Source organism: Microchirus variegatus (genome assembly GCF_963457635.1).
Source record: "Microchirus variegatus genome assembly, chromosome: 4".
NCBI classification, from domain to species: domain Eukaryota; kingdom Metazoa; phylum Chordata; class Actinopteri; order Pleuronectiformes; family Soleidae; genus Microchirus; species Microchirus variegatus.
In genome coordinates, this window is record NC_139805.1 from 30,207,906 (window position 1) to 30,229,345 (window position 21,440).

A 21,440-nucleotide genomic window follows, 5' to 3' on the forward strand; every position below is an offset into this window, starting at 1 on the left:
GTTGGATTTAAAAAAAGGCAAACCTCTCCTCGCGACGAAGTAAATATAAAGTAAACACGGACACTTAGATCCTGTCACGCTTGTTTCCACTTCACTCTGCTGCTTCTCTGCTGTTTGAAGGTCGCGGCGTTGTGTCGTCATCAATAAGCGTCGCTGCAGCCCGGGTTGCCAGGTTTGCTCAGTGTGTTCCATGGATGTATCATGGGATGTATCCATGGTGTGTTCCTCTGGTTAAATTAAGGCGCAGTCTTATGAGGCGCCGATTGTAAAGTTAAGCATGCTAAAATAAAGAGCAACTTTTTGCCACATTTAGCAAAAAAAAATGTATAAAAAACGTGCATTTTTTTAATGTTAGTTTGGACCAGATTTACAGCAATATTTGTGAATTTTGTGATATTTACTTCTCTTGTGAAAATATAATTTCAATGTTTAATCTGAATAAAAAATCTAAATGTTAAATCTAAATGTTAAATCTAAATGTTAAATCTAAATTCTAAATGCTAAATATAAATTTATATTAACATGTATATTTATATACATGTTAATACATGTTAGCTAAATATACATGTTAAATCTAAATCTAGATTTAGATTTAACATTTAAATTTATATTTTGCATTTATATTTAAATGTATATTTAGCATTTAGATTTAACATTTAACATTTAACATTTAACATTTAACATTTAACATTTAACATTTAACATTTATATTTAATATTTAACATTTAACATTTAGATTTAGATTTTACGGTGGCCGACAGGGGCAAATGCACTGCAAACAAAAGTGCTCTGGGTCTGTGGGGGTGCTGTCGTGCAGGTCTTCGACCAACCTGTTGACTCGCAGTGTTGGGCCAAAACTTTTATTTAAATGAACTTTATTTAAACTTTTCCAGTACACATATACACATATACAAAAGACCTCAAATGGAATTTAAAATTGCATCTCGTCATTTAGAAAGGATACCTCAATTGTAACCTTGCCTTTATTGCCTTGTTGTGATTGATTTGTTTTCACTGTTGTATTTATTCTCAACAAAGCCTTGTAGATCTTATTTATTTTAGTTTAGTTTTGATAAATAGATCGAGGAGATGCAATTTTATATTCCGTTTCCAGTTGAGGTATTTTGTATATGTGTATATGTGTACTGAAAAAGTTTAAATAAAGTTTATTTAAAAAAAAGTTTTGGCCCAACACTGCGAGTCAACAGGTTGGTCGAAGACCTGCACGACAGTGCCCCCACAGACCCGGAGCACTCCCGTTTTGTCACTTGCCGGTGTTTTCTTATTTGATGGCATTTTGTTATTTGCTGGCGTTTTGTTATTTGTAGGTTTTCTTATTTGCCGGTGTTTTGTTATTTGCTGGTGTTTTGTTATTTGCTGGTGTTTTGTTATTTGCTGGCGTTTTGTTATTTGCCGGTGTTTTGTTATTTGCTGGTGTTTTGTTATTTGCTGGCGTTTTGTTATTTGCCGGTGTTTTCTTATTTGCTGGTGTTTTGGGGTTTGCAGTGCATTTGCCCCTGTCGGCCACCGTAAAATCTAAATCAAAATGTTAAATATTAAATCTAAATGCTAAATATTAATTTAAATATAAATGCTAAATATAAATATACATCTAAATCTAGATTTAGAGTTAACATTTATATTTAGCTAACATGTATTAACATGTATATAAATATACATGTTAATATATATTTATATTTAGCATTTAGATTTAACATTTAGATTTTTTATTCAGGTTAAACATTGAAATTATACTTTCACAAGAGAAGTAAATATCACAAAATTCACAAATATTGCTGTAAATCTGGTCAAAACTAACATTAACATGTTTTTTTGCTAAATGTGGCAAAAAGTTGCTGTTTATTTTAGAATGCGCAACTTTACAATCCGCGCCTCATACAGTCTCTCCAACCCTATATTTACTGTAATTCACATTTAAATCGATAATATGATACATATATATATATATTGAGAGAGAGAGAGAGAGAGAGAGAGAGCGAGAGAGAGTGAGAGAGAGAGATCTTCATGAATACATATGTTCCTTGTTTATTTGAACTTTTTGTACTTGACATATTATGTTGAAAAGGAGTAAGAAGAAGTATAATTCTTCTCCATTATTTATATTCTATTCTTCTTCCTTAATAATTTGTGCACTAATAATAATATGGTATAGTTTCACACCACACAGTGAAATGCAGAATATTTTAATGTTTCTACATATTTTATTCATTTTAAAATGATCCTACCCTCTTAATTGATAAACCCAATCCTTGAACATGTTCTGAAAATGTTGCGGTAATTAGTTATTATTGGCTTTTGATTCTTGACTCACCACGTGTGTTGTTTTATTTATTTTTTGTTCTATCTTATTATTTCCTAATATATATACTGTATATAGTATATCCATATATGCCAGACGTTCTGTCTGCTTTGATATTGTTTCTCAGTTGTTTTTCAAAGTGATGCGTCCTTTTGTATTATATTATATTGTTCAATAAAATATAAATCTTAACACCAAACTCCTCATATGGGAACCCACCTTTTAAAGATGAAAAACTTTGACCTAGTTGGGAATGTTAATCTTAACAAGACCAAACCTGAGTTGGTTTCACTGACCTATACGGTATGAATCACCATCTAATTTTATGTGTGTTATGTATTAATTGTGTATTTTTGTATGTAGTTGTCTGTCACACCGTACCATGAACATGCATGAAATCTGCGAGTGTGTGTGGGTGGACGCTGACACTGAGTTGAGGTGTGGTTGTTTCCAGAGAGGAGAGACTGATTTCCACCAGCTGTCTGAGAATAAGGATGAAGCACAGAGTGAGAAAGACTAAAAAAAAGGAGAGTGGGTGCATGCTGCTGACAAAGAGATCACACAGACACAGAGAGGCAGGAAGTTGTTGAACACAGAGAGGTAGATGGTGAAGTGTTTCCAGTGTTAGGGTAGAGAGCCTTAATTATCAAGAGACTTCATTTTCAAGAGCAACTGTGGTTCTATGCCACATCAGAACATAAAATGACTAAAAGAAAAAGCAAGGATTCAACAGTTACCTTCGAATGAGGCCTTTGTATATACATCTTATTTCACTGCATTTGTACAATGTATGTACAATAGCCCAGAAGGGACAAAACAAACCCCCGGCTCAAGAGAGAATCCCTTATCTTTTTGTGTCATTTTAACCCTAGAACACCATTACAGTGAAATGCTAATCCAAAACACACCTATAGTATCAATAGTGATAGAAGGTAATGTCGGTTCTGGGTGGATTCTACCCGGGGAAAGCGTAAGTGTATAAAATCTGCCAGGCCTGCCCTCTTTCAAGGTTAACAACATTCGGGACTGCTACATTTATTTTGCCTACTTCAACTTCAGCTTTGCTCCTGTTGCAGAGTTGGTGTCTCTGGCATCCCAGCAAGTGAGTAACACATAGCTAAGGTTGATTTACCTTAGCAATTGTTCACTATTTTTTTTAGCTTGAAGCTACATTACCTAGCTAGCGTACTGTGCAATTTGCGCTACATTATCATATAAGATTATAAGACTTATTATATAAGATTGGTCCTTGAATTGCATGGTGTCTATTTAGTGCAGTGGTTATGAATAACTATCACAAAGTGGTGATTTCCAAGAGAATTCCTATTATGATAAAGTTATTTTAGTCAGCTGGTCATGTTTACCCATTCAAAATATTACATATTTTGTTTCTCTCTCCTGCAGGTATTTGTGTGTCAAGGACACTGAGCCTTCACCAGGGAAGTCTCAGATATCCCAGGATTGGGTGGACCAAAAACCAAGTTTTCATCTTCATTATTATTATTATTTTTTTTTTTGAAATTTTTTGTTCCCAACTTCCTAGTTTTCCAGTAATTTTGGAGCATTTGGACCAGTTTATATGGTCCCCTCATGATTCTTTTCTTTCATTTTGTTAGACATGACACAGTTTAAAATAAAAGAGCACTACTCAAATTTGTCATGTAATGTCATGTTTTGATATATTTTGATGACAAGTACTTTTTATTGGGTGTATTTATTGTCTCGGGTAAAAATCACCCGGCGTTAGTGATGGTGTTTTGAATTTGAGCGATAGTGTTGTAGGGTTAAGACCGTCTCAGCCTCTCTTACACAGTTGGAAGGCCAGAATGAGGTGAAGGGGGGTCGTACCTATGTTCCCTGGGTCCTATGTTCCCCGTTTTCCCAAAAAAGGTCCTATGTTCCACACTTTTTATGTGATAGGGGAACATAGGACCCTTTTTTTGAAAAAGGGTAGGGTTAGGGTTAGGGTAAGAGAAAGGGTCCTATGTTCCCCGGTCACATACAAAGCGGGGAACATAGGACCCGGGGAACATAGGACCCGGGGAACATAGGACCCGGGGAACATAGGACCCGGGGAACATAGGACCCGGGGAACATAGGTACGGTCCCGGTGAAGGCATATGTGCTGTATGAAAGTGGGTGTGAATGGGTGAAAAACGGAAGGCCAAATAAATAAAAATATTTACCATAGCTAGTGTTAAATTAGCCTTCACATTTTATATTAATCTGATATACACTCCTGATCAAAGTTTTAAGACCAGTTGGAAAATTGCAAGAATTTACATTTGGCACTGTTGGATCTTAAGAAGGTTCTAAGTAGTGCTTCAAAATGGGAGTGTGACAAAAAAATTGAGTAATCAATTTACCAATAACCATTAAACTGAAATAGGCTGTTCATCAGCTGATCAAAAGTTTAAGACCACACCTAAGATTTTTTTTTGGGTCTACCACTTGACTATTTTGTCCCATATCCCTCAGGTCTTACTGCGTCCAACCTCAGCAGCAATGGCACACTGCGAGAGGCCTTGCTGATGCAGCTCAATAATCCAACCGCGTTCAAAGAGAGAAATCTTTTTTGCCTTTGCCATCAGGAGGGCATGACCGTGTGGCTACCTGACAGAAAATGGCACTGAATCCGTTTAGGCTTTGGGCTTTTAAAGGGACACTGTGTAGTATTTATGGGTTTATATGACCCAAAATCCACTTTTGTATACATATTATGTGCTCCTGCATTGTCTAGTCGCTGTATATTCTTTGTTTCATTTTCGTAGTGTTTCAAAAAGTCATGTAAAATAACATGGTCGCGGGCCGCTACTGCATTGCCACAACGCCATGTTTCTACAGGAGCTTGTATAGACAAACGCGAGAGAACAAATCAAGCGTCGCTTTACTTGTAGCGGAAGTTCCGCCTCCACTCTCTCCGCTTCGTCTGCTATGGCCGCGGTAGATCGCCCTCTCCCTCGCCTCACGAACCTCATCTGCTGACACGGAGAAAGACGACGAGGAAGACATTTGACCAGCTGAGGATACCGTAGCACTCAAGGAAGGGAGGGGGTGAGCAGAGGAGCAGTTCTTTGTTGTAAATTTCAGCCTCTCCTCTAGATGGCGCTATAAACTACTTACTTCACCATTAAAGGTTGTGGTCTTACATTTTTGATCAGCTGAGGAACAGCCTAGTTTAATGGTTGTTTGCAATAAATTGCTTACTCAAATTATTTTCTTTTTAAAAAGAAATCTCACTCCCATTTCTTCTTTTTGCATTTTGAAGCATTACTTAGAACCGTCTTAAGATCCAACAGTGCAAAATGTAAATTCTTGCAATTTTTCAACTGGTCTTTTTTTATTATTTTGATCAGGAGTGTATACCTGATATATTAACAATTTGTTTCCTTTTCTTTCACATATATAATCCCTAATACACATGAATCCACTGTATTATCGTTGACATAGAAATCCAAATCGCATGCATTTCCAACCCCCGCCTCCCCCCTAAACAAAAACAGGCAATACATTTTGTTTTCTTTAAAAACACCAACGTCTTTATTATAAAACAGGAAATTGTTTGGGGTAATTTAAGCAATATTGGTTAAAAAAAGAGCTTTTAAATCTCTGATTCGTTGAAACCCTTCTGAGTATATGTGGAATAAATACCAGTGGTGAGGCCATTGTTGTGGATTAAATCATTTTGTCTTGGTCTATCACTTTAACCTGGGGCTGGAGCCGACCCAAGCTGACATGTGGTGAAAATGGACACAAAGTCCATTCATACAGAGACAATCATTCCCTTTCAAACTCACACTGACGGTCATTTGAATGAACCTCTGCATGTTTTGGACACATGAAGAGAACATGCAAACTCCACACAGAAAGGCCCTCGGTCAAACCGGGATTCAAACAGGTGACCTTCTCATGGTGAGGCACGGATTAAACCATTTCTAACATCAAATACTCTTTCAAATTTAGAGACAGATCAGACAATAGCGATACAAAAACAGCTCAATTACACTGTGTAATGACGGTAAAATGCTGACAGCTTTGAGAATCAAAGTTTTTTCTTTCATTAAAAATGTGCTTCTTTTTCTCATTCGTCATGAGATCAAAGACTCGGGTAAAGCTCAGATTTATTTCTGGCTGTTCACTTTCCGCCTCAGGGTAATCATTAAACACAATATAAGACTAGTAGTGAACGGGTTTGTGTGGCATATAAGTTTCTTTATTCCTTTTTTAAAAATTATAATGATATTTTGTCTTCTTCTTAAACACTAAAGGACATTTTATCCCAGCCTCATACAGTGGTCACCCTCATGACCACTTCTTGGTTTGCATCGTGCAGGTGGTTGGGTCTTAACTGACTGAGGATGTAGAAAAAGGTATAGCCACAGTGGTGGTGGAGAATAGTCCTGACGTGCCGACTCGCCTGCTGCTCGCCGTCTGCGACAGTGTGCGACGGATCCGTCACAACAGCGTGGCCAGCCCCTTTACTGCTGCAACTGCAGGGGTCACCTAAGTCCTTGGCTTTCTCATAATTCAGCACTTTCCACTGCTGGTTCACAGCCTGCCAGCGCTTAAAGATCCGGTAAACAGACGATCCCTCGTGGATTATAAGGCCTGTGCACAAGGGGAGTAGATAAGGGTGAGAGGGAGGTCGGGCAGGGACAAGAAACCGTGTTAAGAATTAAGTACGAGAAAGGACTAAACGGTACACAGAGTACACAGTAAACACAGAACACAGAAGTATACAGAACTAGAAGGTTTCAAAAACACAAAGGTTAAATGGAAACACACATAGACAGAACACAACAAAACAAATACAATGGGTTAAACGATAATATTCACATGTCCATATTTCATATTCTTTAGTTTAAAAGCTGCTCTTAAAGCTACAGTGTATCAAGCTACAAGTGTCTCTTTTCCCACCAGACTTAACCCACGCCTCAGGTGACCTCGCAGAGCTTTCTGAAGCTTTCATCATTTGTTTCTGTATCTCACAACCGCACTCATGTTTCACAGAGTAGGGGCTGATTTCTTCACCTCAGGTTCTCTTTCAACATTCCTTTGTACATCTCACGACCTCGCTCATTTTTCAGACAACCTGAGGTTAATTCCTTAACCTAAAGTCAGCTGCTGTCTCACAAAGAAAACACGACGCAGAGAGAGTCGTGTTCATTGGAGCTGATAGACTTCATCGACTCAGTGGTTTGAAAGTAATGGACATTCATTTATGTGAAAAACTTACACACTACAGCTTTATGGCATCAATAATTCCTACATGTTCAAAAATTGTTCGTACATTATTAAGAGTAACACAATTCTTAACACATCGTGTGACACTTTACATTACATTATAGTAACAACATGACAAGTTGACAAGTTTTGTAATATTATCTTAATTTTGCATCTTATTAGCATCTTATTTCTATTTCTGTGTGATAAGAAGTAGATACTATAACAGTAATACTGTGTTATTTCAAAATGAATATCTAGGTAATGGCTTGGTAATGAGAATTGCTATAGGTTAAATTGCTATAGGTTACCCTTCAAATTCCTTCAAATGAAAGTGTTTGTGAACCAAAATGTATTATATTCATAATCTCTTATGTCCCACGCACATTTCTCAATATTATTACCATTATTTTAGTTGGTGATTACCATAAAAACCAGATGGAATTCTTCCCTCAGTTACAAAATGGTATTATTACTGTGCTGTCATGCAAAGAGATGTCTATCACAGATTTGTGAGGCTGACCGTTTCATATTGTGAATAACCAGCTGTGAAACATGACAGCTGCAGTGCTTGTGTCTTACCTATGCAAACTATGTCCATGAAGCCGTACATGCCGTAGCATATTTGAAAGAGAAGGTCCTGCCGCTGCCATTTGGCCGACGGGCTGAGAGAAGACCACACCAGCCAGGAGATGCTCGCCAGGAGGAACAAGGAGCCCAGGAATATGGCCGCGATCTGCACCTTCTCGATCATAGTCAGAGTGATGGCCTGCCACTGTACGGACACACAAGGGTATCGTGGGTGAAATAATGTTCAAATTCTTCATCATGTGAGTGTAGTTTGTAACTGTACATTATGGGGCAGGCATAATTTGTCAATGAAATAAACACGCTGTTTATAACAGAGATTCCCTGAGTGGGCTGCAGACCCCTAATGGGCTGTTAAATTTCAGTTTTGTGATTACGTTGCAGGGTCCACACAGAGCAAAAAGACCCAGGTTTGAGACCCAGTCAGAACAAGGACCTTTCTGCATGGAGTTTGCATTTATGTGTCTCCTGTGTACAAGGAATGAAATAATTATGTTGCAAATTACCATCAAATATTGTGTTACTGTCACATTGTCGCACTTTTGTTGAGGGATTAGGGATAATTTACATTGTTTCGTACCTCAGAGTGAAATGGACAGGGATTAAGTAGCCTAATCAATGCAAATCAAGAAGCAGAGGCAAGGACGAGGAGAAGCAGCATCATGGACAACACAAAGAAAGCCAAACAAAGCCTGATTCACAGTTAGATAATATACATATAGAAATGATCCTATAGGATTATACAGTTATTATTATAAAGAGCTGTGATCTGAGGTTGTGGGGGACCACTGAAGAATTTCATAACTTAAATTGGGCCACTGTGTTCTTATGTTTGGGTATAGCTGGTATACAAAATACAAAAGCTAAGTAAAGTATGTCCTGAACTGCCCTGTTTCAGATAGTGGTAATTGTTTGATTGTTTATTATAACTGTAAATGGTTGATAGCTAAAGGCAGCTGGCACACTGTGATGTGTGATGGATTGTGATACTGACTTGTGTTCTACCGTCTAACTGAGCCTCCATCGGTGGAGCAGCAGGTCACAGTGACTCACTGCCTGCTCACAGTGACAGAAGCATCATTACTGAAATTTGGAATAATAGTTTAGAAAACACTGAAACAAAAAAGATAATCAGTCACAGAGACACTGCCTGTACCTGCAGTGGGTTTTTGGTGCTGATGGCCAGAACCTGGTATTTGAAGTAGCACAGCTCACAGCTCCAGGAGCCTCTCTCACTTATCCAACGTATAAGGCAGGACTGGTGAGTACAGCGCACAGAGCCGGCACAGCGACAAGGGCTCAATAGCTCCCCCTGCAGGAAGCAAAAAGAAACTGCGTCAATCATGCATTGAATACTGTGTTGGGTGCTTTGCTGTGGTGGAGAGGAGAGTAAACATTGTTATCTCAGCCCTGACAATGTACCTGTCAGTTATTTTTATTAAATTAATATATTGTTTGAGGAGAAAAACATGTGTATAATCAATAGCAAACAAGTGGAAATACTACTGATTGATTAATGTTTACCTTTGACACCTTTTTATTTACTTTTTTTTTTACATTGCTATACTTTCACATATTGGGTACAGAGAGACATAATAATATAATAATAAAATACACAATTTAGACATGATAATCAAATCACGCACGTTTTAAATCCTACTCTAGAGAGAGCTCTTCATGTAACACCTAATTCTGTCATATTGGCATGAAATTACTCATTGTCTCTGGTAAGAAGGAGAAAACCCAGTTGGTCACGTCTCTGCTTCTCTGTTCTTTGCCAACTGCTTCTATTTTTAATGTGTCTTCACTGTTTGCCATGATTTGCTAAGATCGGGGGGATCATGGTTCTGTTTCAGAAGGTTTATTTGTTTTACTGGATTTGTCAACGTGTGATGAATATAATCGTCATGTGCACTCTCCTGTACCTAATAAAGTGACAGGAGTGGCTCCCACAGTGGTTGTCTGCTGCTGTAACACATCTGCTTTGATGTGTTGTCCCCTTTAAAGATGGTCTTCTGAATAACTTGGCTGTGATGAGTTATGTGAGTTATTGTAGCCTTTCTATTATTTAAAACCAGCTCTCCTTTGAATTCTGGCATCAAAAATGCATTTTTGCCCAGAGAACTGCCACTCACTGTATATTTTCTCTTTTTCAGCAGTTTCTGAATATACTCACAACAATCCGTGCCATATTCAAAGTCCCTTCAATCATCATTCGTGCACATTGTGACGCTCAGGTTGAACTCCAGCAGGTTGTCTTCGACATGTCTACACGCTGATATATGAAGTGAGTTACTGTCAGGTGATTGGCTGATTAGATATTCATGTTTTCACCTCTGTTGCCACTCATTCACTTGCATTACTTATTCCTGTGCCGACACACTTGCTGTGTCAGTGTCAGTGGTGTATAATTTTAATTATTAAATCATCTCAGAACCCTCTTCGCAGCTGTTAGCGATGACATGTAAACCCAGTTCCTCTGCATTTCACCATGTTGGATAACCTCACATGTGGTTGCTCGGAATTACTTCTATTATCAGCTGTCCTTCTTTTTTGTGGTTTTATGAAATAATCATTACCCCCAAATTGTTCCGATTAAATTTCATACCCTGAGGAAATTAAATGTATAATGCAGATCACTCACTCTGACAGGTTAAGTGGTATTGTGAAGCTTTTAGAGGACCGATGTGCATGTGGATGTGTAGCTACAGTGGATGTGCACAATCTCCAAGTACCTCTGTCCATATAATTGCCTGTTTCAATTTGAATGCTGCGGGCCATAACAGACCCCTAGAATAGTGCATTTCACTGTCATGTGTGAACATCATCAACAGTCAGTTCTAGTTTAGCATTAAAAAAAAATCAGCATTACAAATTGTTCTCTGTTGATACTTTAATTAATCTAATTGCAGCAGCTTAGTCAGTCACCAGATCTCAGTGCAGATAAACAGGACCAATGATCAGCTCACACATGTACAAACAAAATACTGCAGTAATATAATAATAATGTTTACAGAATAAAGCATATTTCATTATTATTAGGTGTGAACTCAAAATTGCAACCTCAAACACTGTGATTAAAGCAAATCACAGCAAAAGGCCAATTTCATTGTTCTATTTTTGACTCTGTGTTTTTGTTTATGCCAACACATGCATGTTCAGAACAGTTCATATCTCTGATCACCTTTGCATTAGAGTACATCATTTTTGGGATGTCAGATGGTATTGCTTCAGCATGCTTTAATCTGTTATACAGTGACCGATTCTTATTATCTGTTAAAAAATAATATTGCAAATCAAATCTGTCAGAAAAATCACAATGAGGTACTAACTTCAAAGCATTCAGTCATAATTATGTCTCATTTAATCATGTAAAATAAGTGTGCAATCGTACAATGACTGATTTTTATTTTAGGTATTTTATGTATTGTGTTTCTATATTTTATTTATCTTATTTACCTTTAATGCACAGCACTTTGTTTCAGCTGTATTTGAAGTGCTTTATAAATACATTTGGATGGAATTGGATTGATGCGATCAGATCTCCTTGGATATAATCCAGCCACTGCTGCATAACGTGATGCAGCAGTGGCTGGATTTCAATGTTAAACAGTGAGAGTATAATCTTCTTTTGTTTAACCAATGGCAGCTAATGGCCCTCGTCGATCTCATCTGCATACACATCATCTGCTGCAGGTTTTTGTTGTCTCCCTGAGGCTTCGCACTGACAATGCCTTCGCAGATATCAATTTATTTCCTGTCTGACTCCAGGTGATGTGCTCGATCTTTAATCAGTTGAATACCCGCAGGGGAAAGTGAAACTTTCTGAGACCTCTAGCTAAGACTGTGTCCTCAGAGCAGAGTTCATGCACTCAGATGTCCACCTTATAAATATTTCCATCAAACGCCAACACAAACTGTTCTTCTTCAGGTGCTCCTGTACTTTATGGAATAATAAATCTTCAATGAGCCCTAAATTGCCCCCCCCCCCCCCCCCCCCAAAAAAAGGCTCTGTTTTCAGATTGTCTTTTGTGTTAAGGAATCCTTCTGTAAAACTTTCTGCACTGCTATTTTTAAATGGCCCAATTTTGAGCATATGCTACATATATATATATATTTATATATGGAAGGAAATTCAATTGTTCAGATAAAAAAAACGTATTTTTCTACTCTGCAGCCTCTTCTTTAGGAATGCAAACGCGACACTCACTTGATAGCGTATTTGTCATCTAGTAACACTTTACATCACACTACAATAACAACATATAAATGTTAATAATTTGTAATCAGGAGGTCATATACTGATAGTTATTTCTTTAGTAATCCAGTAATGGTGAACTGTAAATGGGGAAGTTATTAATGTTAAAATGAAAATGTTATTGTCGTAATTGTATCTTCATAAATCAGATATTTTATTACTATAATATTGCCTCACTTTTACAAATTATTACCATGTTGTTACTGTATTGCAGGGTTGTCTAGATTTGAATATATGAATATTTTAACTATATGATTATGTGAATATTTTTAACAGTAAATGTTACATACAAATGCACAGTATGCACATATCATTTGAATTAATTTTAATTGTCACAAGTATTCTTTTTAAATGGCAATGTAACCAAATCTAAACCATGCAAAAGCAAAAATATTTTTAAAAATCAGTCAAATAACATAACATAAACTGGTTTCAAACTCCGTATGATTAAGGCCATAAATAATACATTATGAAACCGAAGCTGTGGGCCATACAAAATCTGACAGAGGGCCGTGATTGGCCCACAGGCCTTACTTTGGACATGCCTGCTGTATTGTAATGTAAAGTGTTGACTATTTTTCTTTTCGTGGGCTGGCATTTTGTTTTGCTTTTGTTGTCGTGTTTGTGTGTTTTTTTTTATAAAGTTTAAAATGTACTGACATTTTAAACTTTATTTTAAAAAAACACACATGATGTGTTTGTTTTTTGTTTTTTTTAAAAAGAGGACTTGATGCTCACTTGCAGATCTGAAACTGCTGATGACTCATTGTGAGATTTTCAGCAGCGTTTTAAAAAGCCTGAGGGAACAATCCAGTAATTTTATGAAGAGCAGTTTAGTTGTGATGAGAACACAGTGTGAAAACATGTGTGCGACGTCTCCTCAGACGCTGGAAGAGCTTTTTCATCATCATGTTAGGGTGATGTTAGAGTGATGCCATCAGGGTTACTGTATTTCAGCAGGAAATAGGTTAAATAAATTGGATATTTTTGAAAAGATACTGTAAAGCAGATGCTCACACAATTATTCAACTGTACATTTGTTGAGCTCCCATTGAGCACCATTCTAATTGGTTACATTTCGCTAAACGTCTTCAGAACATTTGCATTTGAATGTGTTCTGCTATATGGAATCTTTCCTTTCCTTTGTTTATAAAGTTAAAACTCCTAATGGGTAGGAGTGCCCATTAGGAGTGGTACATTTATTTAAATACCAGTTTTTGGCACCCTTTCCTTGGGATAGCAAAGTAAAATGGTATGGTAAGGTCCAGCAGTCAGTTGGAAAATGTCACTCCCTTGCCAACGGTGTAAATATCCCATCAAAGTCAGGGCAATTTTAAATAGCTAAGATGAAGAAAAAAAAAAAAAAAAAATAGCCAATTTTTTTGTGTAAAATAGCTGATTATCTCTATGGACTTTGGTGTGGGGAGTGAGCAGATTACAAACTTTGCTATGACAGGGCAGTGTTTATACTATTGCTTTGTTTCCATCATGCTACGATGTGCACTGTGCCTGATGGCCACTTAGCATGATGTACCAGTACAATGACAACATATGCCGACATTGAACGTGAAACACCTGAGGGCGTTTCTCTCGACTTAAAGGTGAAGTAAGTAGTTTATAGTGCCATCTAGAGGAGAGGCTGAAATTTACAACAAAGAACTGCACCTCTGCTCACCCCCTCCCTTCCCTGAACGCTACGGTATCCGCAGCCGGTAAAATGTCGTCCTCGTCGTCTTTCTCCGTGTCAGCAGATGAGGTTCGTGAGGCGAGGGAGAGGGCGCGTTACCGCGGCCGTAGCAGACGAATTGGAGAGAGAGGAGGCGGGACTTCCGCTACAAGTAAAGCGACGCTTGATTTGTTCTCTCGCATTTGTCCTTACAGGCTCTGGTAGAAACATGGCGTCTCGCCGCTAACAGTGGCTATGCAACCGCAGCCCGCGACCATGTTATTTTACATGACTTTTTGAAACACTACGAAAATGAAACAAAAGCTATTATACAATGACTAGACAATGCAGGAGCACATAATATGTATAAAAAAGTGGATTTTGGGTTATAAAAACCCATAAATACTACACAGTGTCCCTTTAATTGACTTAATAAACGTGATTCCGGGAATCACGTTTTTCTCTCGCCCAATCAGCTGACAGAAAGGAAGGGTGCCAAAAATTGGAACGGGGCTGGTCATTTTGGTCCTAATCCTAATGTGACACACAATAAAAAAAATACATACTGTGCTGAACCCAACTGAACCATTCCACTCAGATTATATATCATACCCCCCCCCCCAAAAAAATATCCCTCTAATTTAAATGTTTTTTTTTTTTTATCCAGATGACTGCGGATGAACCTGCTGATGTGCCCATGAGCAGAACAAGACCTTAAAGTTTCAGTCTGACCCTGTGAAACTTCAAACGCAGAACAAAGAAGCGCACATCAACATGAACTTTACCTTCTCTGGTCCCTGAAAGCAGATCCGGCACTGAGGTGATCGCGTCCCGCTCTCTGAGAGACTCGGGGGGGAAGCAGCGTCCAGGCCTCCTCCTCCTCCTCCTTCCAGGGATTTGTCTTCCTCTTTATCCTCAAGCGCCAGGCTGCGTGGCCGTGGGTCAGAGGAGCCATAATATTCCTCCTCGTCGTCCCGGTGAGAGCAGCTGAGCGGCGGGCAACCACAGCCTCCTATAAGCCCTCGCATCCTGGTGTGAGTGTGTGTGTGTGTCCTGCTGCGGGATCCAGAGCGCATCAGGAACAACACTTTGAGTTCATTGAAAAACAGCCTGATCCGGTACTTAAACATTCTTCAGCAGCTGGAACCTACACTCCACACACACACACACACACACACACACACAGCCAGGAGCCTCAGAATGAACCATCAACATTTTTTATCATCATTACTGTTCTTTTTCTTATTAAGTGGTGATTATATTTGTATTTATATGCAGCCTCTCCAGCAGCACTGGTCATATCATATTCAGTTTAAATACAGATCTCGGTCAGAAAAACGTGATAGGCTGGAGCAGCCCATGGCTCTTTGCATATCCTGTTGTTATAGCATGTGCACAGTTCAGCAGCCAATGGGGACGGATTATTCTTCACGGACAGATTATTTTTCTTCCCACATTCAATGGAGGCTGAGAGCCACGGACTATGAGAGGCACCTTGGTTCGAGTCAGCGGGGTCCAGCAGCATCCTCTCATGCCTCAAACGTCTCCTCGTGATGCGTTCAGTCTGCAGGATCTGTCCAAGGTTCGCAACACCAATGTTTCCTGTTTTTCTTCTTCTTTTCCAGGCGGAGGAGCAGAGAGCGTGTCTGAGAGGGAGGGAGATATGAAATCCTATAAACAACTAAGTCAATTTTCGATTTCTATTCTGAGGTGATCATTCACATAGGGATGGAATCGCACGCGTGTCTCCTTTGTTGTGGCATCAGTTGTTTCCTCTTCATCTCTGAAGCGTCTTCTTCTCCTGCCTCCTGTTAATAAAGGCAACATCCAGCGGATTTAACGCAGTACAGCCAGGCTGCCAGCAGACAAAGTTACAATCCAGCAGCAGCGACGTGCGTGAGAGATGGACGGAGAAAGAAATGAAGACATTCTGATGAACAAATAAGTGACAGTTCTCTCCATCCTCGCGCCACAAATGGATTCCTGCAAACACCAAACGAGCCGACAGAAGACTGCTACTGGCCCTGCCTTCCGGGCTTGTTAAAACAACTGTGCATCATCATCATCATCATCATCACCACCTTCTTCTTCATTTTTTTTTTCAATCAAGTCAAAACAAGTCAAATCACTGCAGTATATCTAGTAAAAACGAAAAAGTGAAGCATGTTTTTTTTGCACCAATCCATCCTTCAACTACATTCAATCCAAAATTCATATCAAACATACAATAAAGTGATGTTTCTCTTTTGTCTGCTAATTAATTTCTATCTATCTATCTATCTATCTATCTATCTATCTATCTATCTATCTATCTATCTATCTATCTATCTATCTATCTATCTATCTATCTATGTCAGCTGATCGAGATCAGGCAAACATTGACAATAACTGGTTAAAGTCATGAGATTTTAACTTTAACTTTAAAGGGCTTTTTCAGGGTTAAGACGCGGTTTTAGGGTCAAAATTAGGTTTATGTTATAGGGGTTAAGGTAAGGCACTTTGTCGGGATGGGTAAAGTTTGACTAAGGGACTATGGAATGCATTATTTCTCCTCAAGATATAACAACTAATTTGCGTGGGTTCTTCTATTTATATCTTCATGAGGACCAAAAAACAAACAGACGTATAAACCACAGCAAGTGAGGACATTTTGGGATAAAATTAGGACATTTTGTTTGGTCCAACTTTAAAGGACTTCTTGGGGGTCAAGACTTGGCTTTAGGGGTTAGGGTTCGGTTAAAGGTTAGGGTTAGGCATTTAAATTGGAACGTTAGGTAAGGTAAGGTGCTGGGTAATGCATTGAGTATGCTGCACGAGTGTGTGTGTGTGTGTGTGTGTGTGTGTGTGTGTGTGTGTGTGTGTGTGTGTTCTTGTTTTTATATTCCGGTGGGGACCTTAACATGACTGCACACAGACCGGTGGGGACCTGTCGACCCGTGGGGACCTAAATTGAGGTCCCCACGGGCAAAGGCCTTTAATCAGATGCAAAACAGTGTTAAGACACGCCCTATGCAATTTTCTCGCAAGTCCCCATGGGCTCAATTTCAAGACATAATCTGTGTGTGTGTATCTTTAGGCGCCCCTGAAGTTCACACACGGTATTGCAGTCCTCACCAGGCGGCCTGTTCCGGAAGTGTGCGTCGGCGTATGTTCACTCGCTAGCGGCCCCATAGGTCAACCATAGTATTACATTTTGAGAATATATATTAATATTTGTCATTTTGACCAAATCTACAGCCTACAGACATGAATGATTAATAAATTAAATAAACAAATAATTATATTTATTAATATTAAATATACAAAGTATAATAAATAAAATATATGTATTAATATATTAATTATACCTTTTAAATGTACATTCATAAAGCTATAATTAATAATGATTATTATTTTATATTATTTAATAATGTAATAAAATGTGATTGATAATGCTTAATAATTAATGTTGACAAGCAGTCAGTCCTTTTTTAAATAATTCACTGTCTCTCAATTTTACACACTGTCTCTTTGGCTGCTACACAGTGACCTTTGACCCCAGGGCCCCCAGGCTCAGAACAGAGGATCCTCCTGAGCCACTGAACAATAATCCGGACAAAAAAAAAGAATAAGTTCTGTAGAATTTTTTTGTATCTGTGTCAAAAACTGAAAATCAGATCCTGTCAGACTCTATACAGTCTCACACCCTTTGGTCAGAGTGGATGTTTTGGAGGAAATCTATTTCTAAAAGTCACAGGAGTCTGATTTTTTTATATGTTGTTTGTGGTCCTTAGACGAGCTGATAGACGTCAGTCTTGTGCCGCTCAGACCTGTACTTTTCGATGGGCGGAGCTTTGAAAAGTCGCTTTTTCCTGGCTTTGAGTGCTCGTCGTTGCCACAAAAATGAACTGAACGGCGTGAAACTTGACCTGTGGACCTGACCTAAGACCCTTATCAGTCTACCAGAGTCCTAACTCTGTAGACCCTCAGCAAAGCTAACTAGCTCTGTGGGGGTCCTATTGAAATGGGACAAAATAATCCTGACAGGAGGCTCTGTGGTGAACGACATAGTCAAAAATCATAACCCTACCTCGATGTCTTTATGAATTATCACAAAAACACACACCTCAACGGCTGACCTTTGACCTTTCCAAGGTTGCACGATTCTGAAACTCCGCACCCTCGATCAGTCTTAGTTCTTGATGCATATTCTCTAATTTCAGCCCCCCAGCTCAAATCCTTTTAGAATTATTGAATTAAAAAATTTCCCTCCTTTTTAGGTTTGAATTTTACACACTGTCTCTTTGGCTGCTACACAGTGACCTTTGACCCCAGGGCCCCCAGACTCAGAACAGAGGATCCTCCGGAGCCACTGAACAATAATCCGGACAAAAAAAAAGAAAAAGTTCTTTAGAATTTTTATGTATCTGTGTCAAAAACTGAAAATCAGATCCTGTCAGACTCTATACAGTCTCACACCCTTTGGTCAGAGTGGAGGTTTTGAAGGAAATCTATTTCTAAAGGTCACAGGAGTCTGATTTTTTTATATGTTGTTTGTGGTCCTTAGACGAGCTTATAGACGTCAGTCTTGTGCCGCTCAGACCTGAGCGGCTCAGACCTGTACTTTTCGATGGGCGGAGCTTTTTAAAGTTGCTTTTTCCTGGCTTTGAGTGCTCGTCTTTGCCACAAAAATGAACTGAACGGCATGAAACTTGACCTGTGGACCTGACCTAAGACCCTTATCAGTCTACCAGAGTCCTAACTCTGTAGAACCTCAGCAAAGCTAACTAGCTCTGTGGGGGTCCTATCGAAACGGAACAAAACAATCCTAACAGGAGGCTCTGTGGTGAACGACATAGTCAAAAATCACACTCCTGTCTCAATGCATTTATGAAATATTACACAAAAACTACACCTGAATGGCTGACCTTTGACCTTTTGAAGGTCGGACGATTCCGAAACTCAGCACTCTGGATCATCCTAACTTTCTGATACACATACTGAAATTTCAGCTCCCGAGCTCCAGGGACTTTTGAATTATGGAAGAAAAGACAGTTTTCCTGCACTTTTTAGGTTTAAATTTTACACACTGTGTATTTGGCTGCTACACAGTGACCTTTAACCCCAGGGCCTCCAAGCTCAGAACAGAGGATCAGCTTAAGCCCCTAATACACACACTGAAAAATCAGAACCCTGTCTCAATGCATTTATGAATTATTACAAAGAAACTACACCTGAACAGCTGACCTATGACCTTTCCAAAGGTCGTATGGGTCTGAAACTGAGCATTCTGGATCAGCCTACGGTCCTGATACACATACTGAAAATTTTGCTCCCGAGCTCCAGGCACCTTTGAATTATTACAAAAAACACACCACAATTGCTGAACTTTGACCTCCATGAAGGTCATGTGATCCTGATACTCTGACCCCTGGATCAGCCTAACTTCCTGATACACATACTGACATTTCAGCCTCATAGTTCCAGACACTTTTGAATTACAGTTTTCCAGTTTTCCCTCCTTTTTTTGTTTGAATTGTTGACAGTTGACACACTGTGTCGTTGGTGCTACGCAGTGACCTTTGACCCCAGGGCCCCCAGACTCAGAACAGAGGATCCTCCGGAGCCACTGAACAATAATCCGGACAAAAAAAAGGCCAAAGTTCTGTATAATTTTTTTGTATCTGTGTCAAAAACTGAAAATCAGATCCTGTCAGACTCTATACAGTCTCATACCCTTTGGTCAGAGTGGAGGTTTTGAAGGAAATCTATTTCTAAAGGTCACAGGAGTCTGATTTTTTTATATGTTGTTTGTGGTCCTTAGACGAGCTGATAGACGTCAGTCTTGTGCCGCTCAGACCTGTACTTTTCGATGGGCGGAGCTTTGAAAAGTAGCTTTTTCCTGGCTTTGAGTGCTCGTCTTTGCCACAAAATTGAACTGAACGGCGTGAAACTTGACCTGTGGACCTGACCTAAGACCCTTATCAGTCTACCAGAGTCCTAACTCTGTAGACCCTCAGCAAAGCTAACTAGCTCTGTGGGGGTCCTATTGAAATGGGACAAAATAATCCTGACAGGAGGCTCTGTGGTGCATGACATAGTCAAAAATCACACTCCTGTCTCAATGCATTTATGAATTATTACACAAAACTACACCTGAACGGCTGACCTTTGACCTTTTGAAGGTCGCATGGGTCTGAAACTCGGCATTCTGGATCAGCCTACGGTCCTGATACACAGGAACTGAACATTCCAAACCCAGCAGTGAAGTTAGAACAACCCTCTGCACCTCACCACCTCTTATAACCCTATAGAAGAGGAGAGGAGGAGCCTGTTACTCCAGCTCAGATCTGCTCGGCCTGCTACTGAACTAAGTGCTAAGACCCAGACCAGGTGGTCATATCCCATCATGATGGTATTGTGAAGGCAGTGTGCTAGCTGCTGCGCTAACAGAGCTGCAACATATGCCCATAACACAGAGTTAATGTGTTGTCCTTCATCACTGTATGCCTCTTATGTAACAAGTCACAGCATGTAAACAAATCAGCCTGATGATTGTGATGAGGTGGAGGTGAGCAGACATGTAGCTGAAACAAGACTGAGAGGATGCTCTTATAACCAAGTGAGACTTGTCAGGTTCACCAGTGATGGCCTGAATCAGCCACAGAATAAAGAACCAGACCCAAATAAATAATATTAAATGTATATAGCACTTTACTAAATGAATGCTTCACTAAAAGGAAATAATAATAAAGGCTGAGGGGCATAGTCATGGTGGGGACATTAAAAGTCAGGATTTGTGTAATATATCACTGAGTTCAGTCTTTTCACCCAGTCTCAGTATGTATCACACACATCCTGACATTTAAAGTCCCCACCATGACCATCTCCCTCAGTCACCTCTAATGAACATATAAAATACTTTTAATAATTGCATATTGTTATTATTTTCACATTTTAAATATTTAACCTAATTTATGAATTTATTTGTATTAAAATATACAGTACCAAGTGGAAGATAGATACATTCCAGCAGTGTAGAGTTATATATGTTTATGTGTATATATATATATATATATGTATATGTATATGTATATGTATATGTATATATATATATATATATATATATATATATATATATATATATATACATATATATATACATATATATATACATATATATACATATATATATATATATATATATATATATATATATATATATATATATACATATATATATACATATATATATATATATATATATATACATATACAATGACAGTACGACTTTAATGTTAATCTAAAATTCAAAGTTAAAATAAATAAAACATTAATAATATACAAACTGTCAGGTCAAAACCTTTACATTAAAAACAAAACATGTCAACAACAAATCTATCGAT

The 21,440-nt window shown here is 38.6% G+C and overlaps 1 protein-coding gene across 1 annotated transcript; it reads right to left on the reverse strand.

Annotated features, from left to right (window-relative positions):
• Positions 1-6,605: 6,605 nt before the first annotated feature.
• Positions 6,606-15,185, reverse strand: LOC310925465 (E3 ubiquitin-protein ligase MARCHF9-like; the record flags this gene model as incomplete). Its single annotated transcript, XM_083887430.1, has 4 exons — positions 6,606-6,928; positions 8,126-8,318; positions 9,288-9,443; positions 14,841-15,185. The coding sequence occupies 4 exons, from the start codon at positions 15,183-15,185 to the stop codon at positions 6,606-6,608; spliced, it is 1,017 nt and encodes a 338-aa protein (XP_083743556.1).
• Between the last annotated feature and the right edge of the window lie 6,255 nt (positions 15,186-21,440).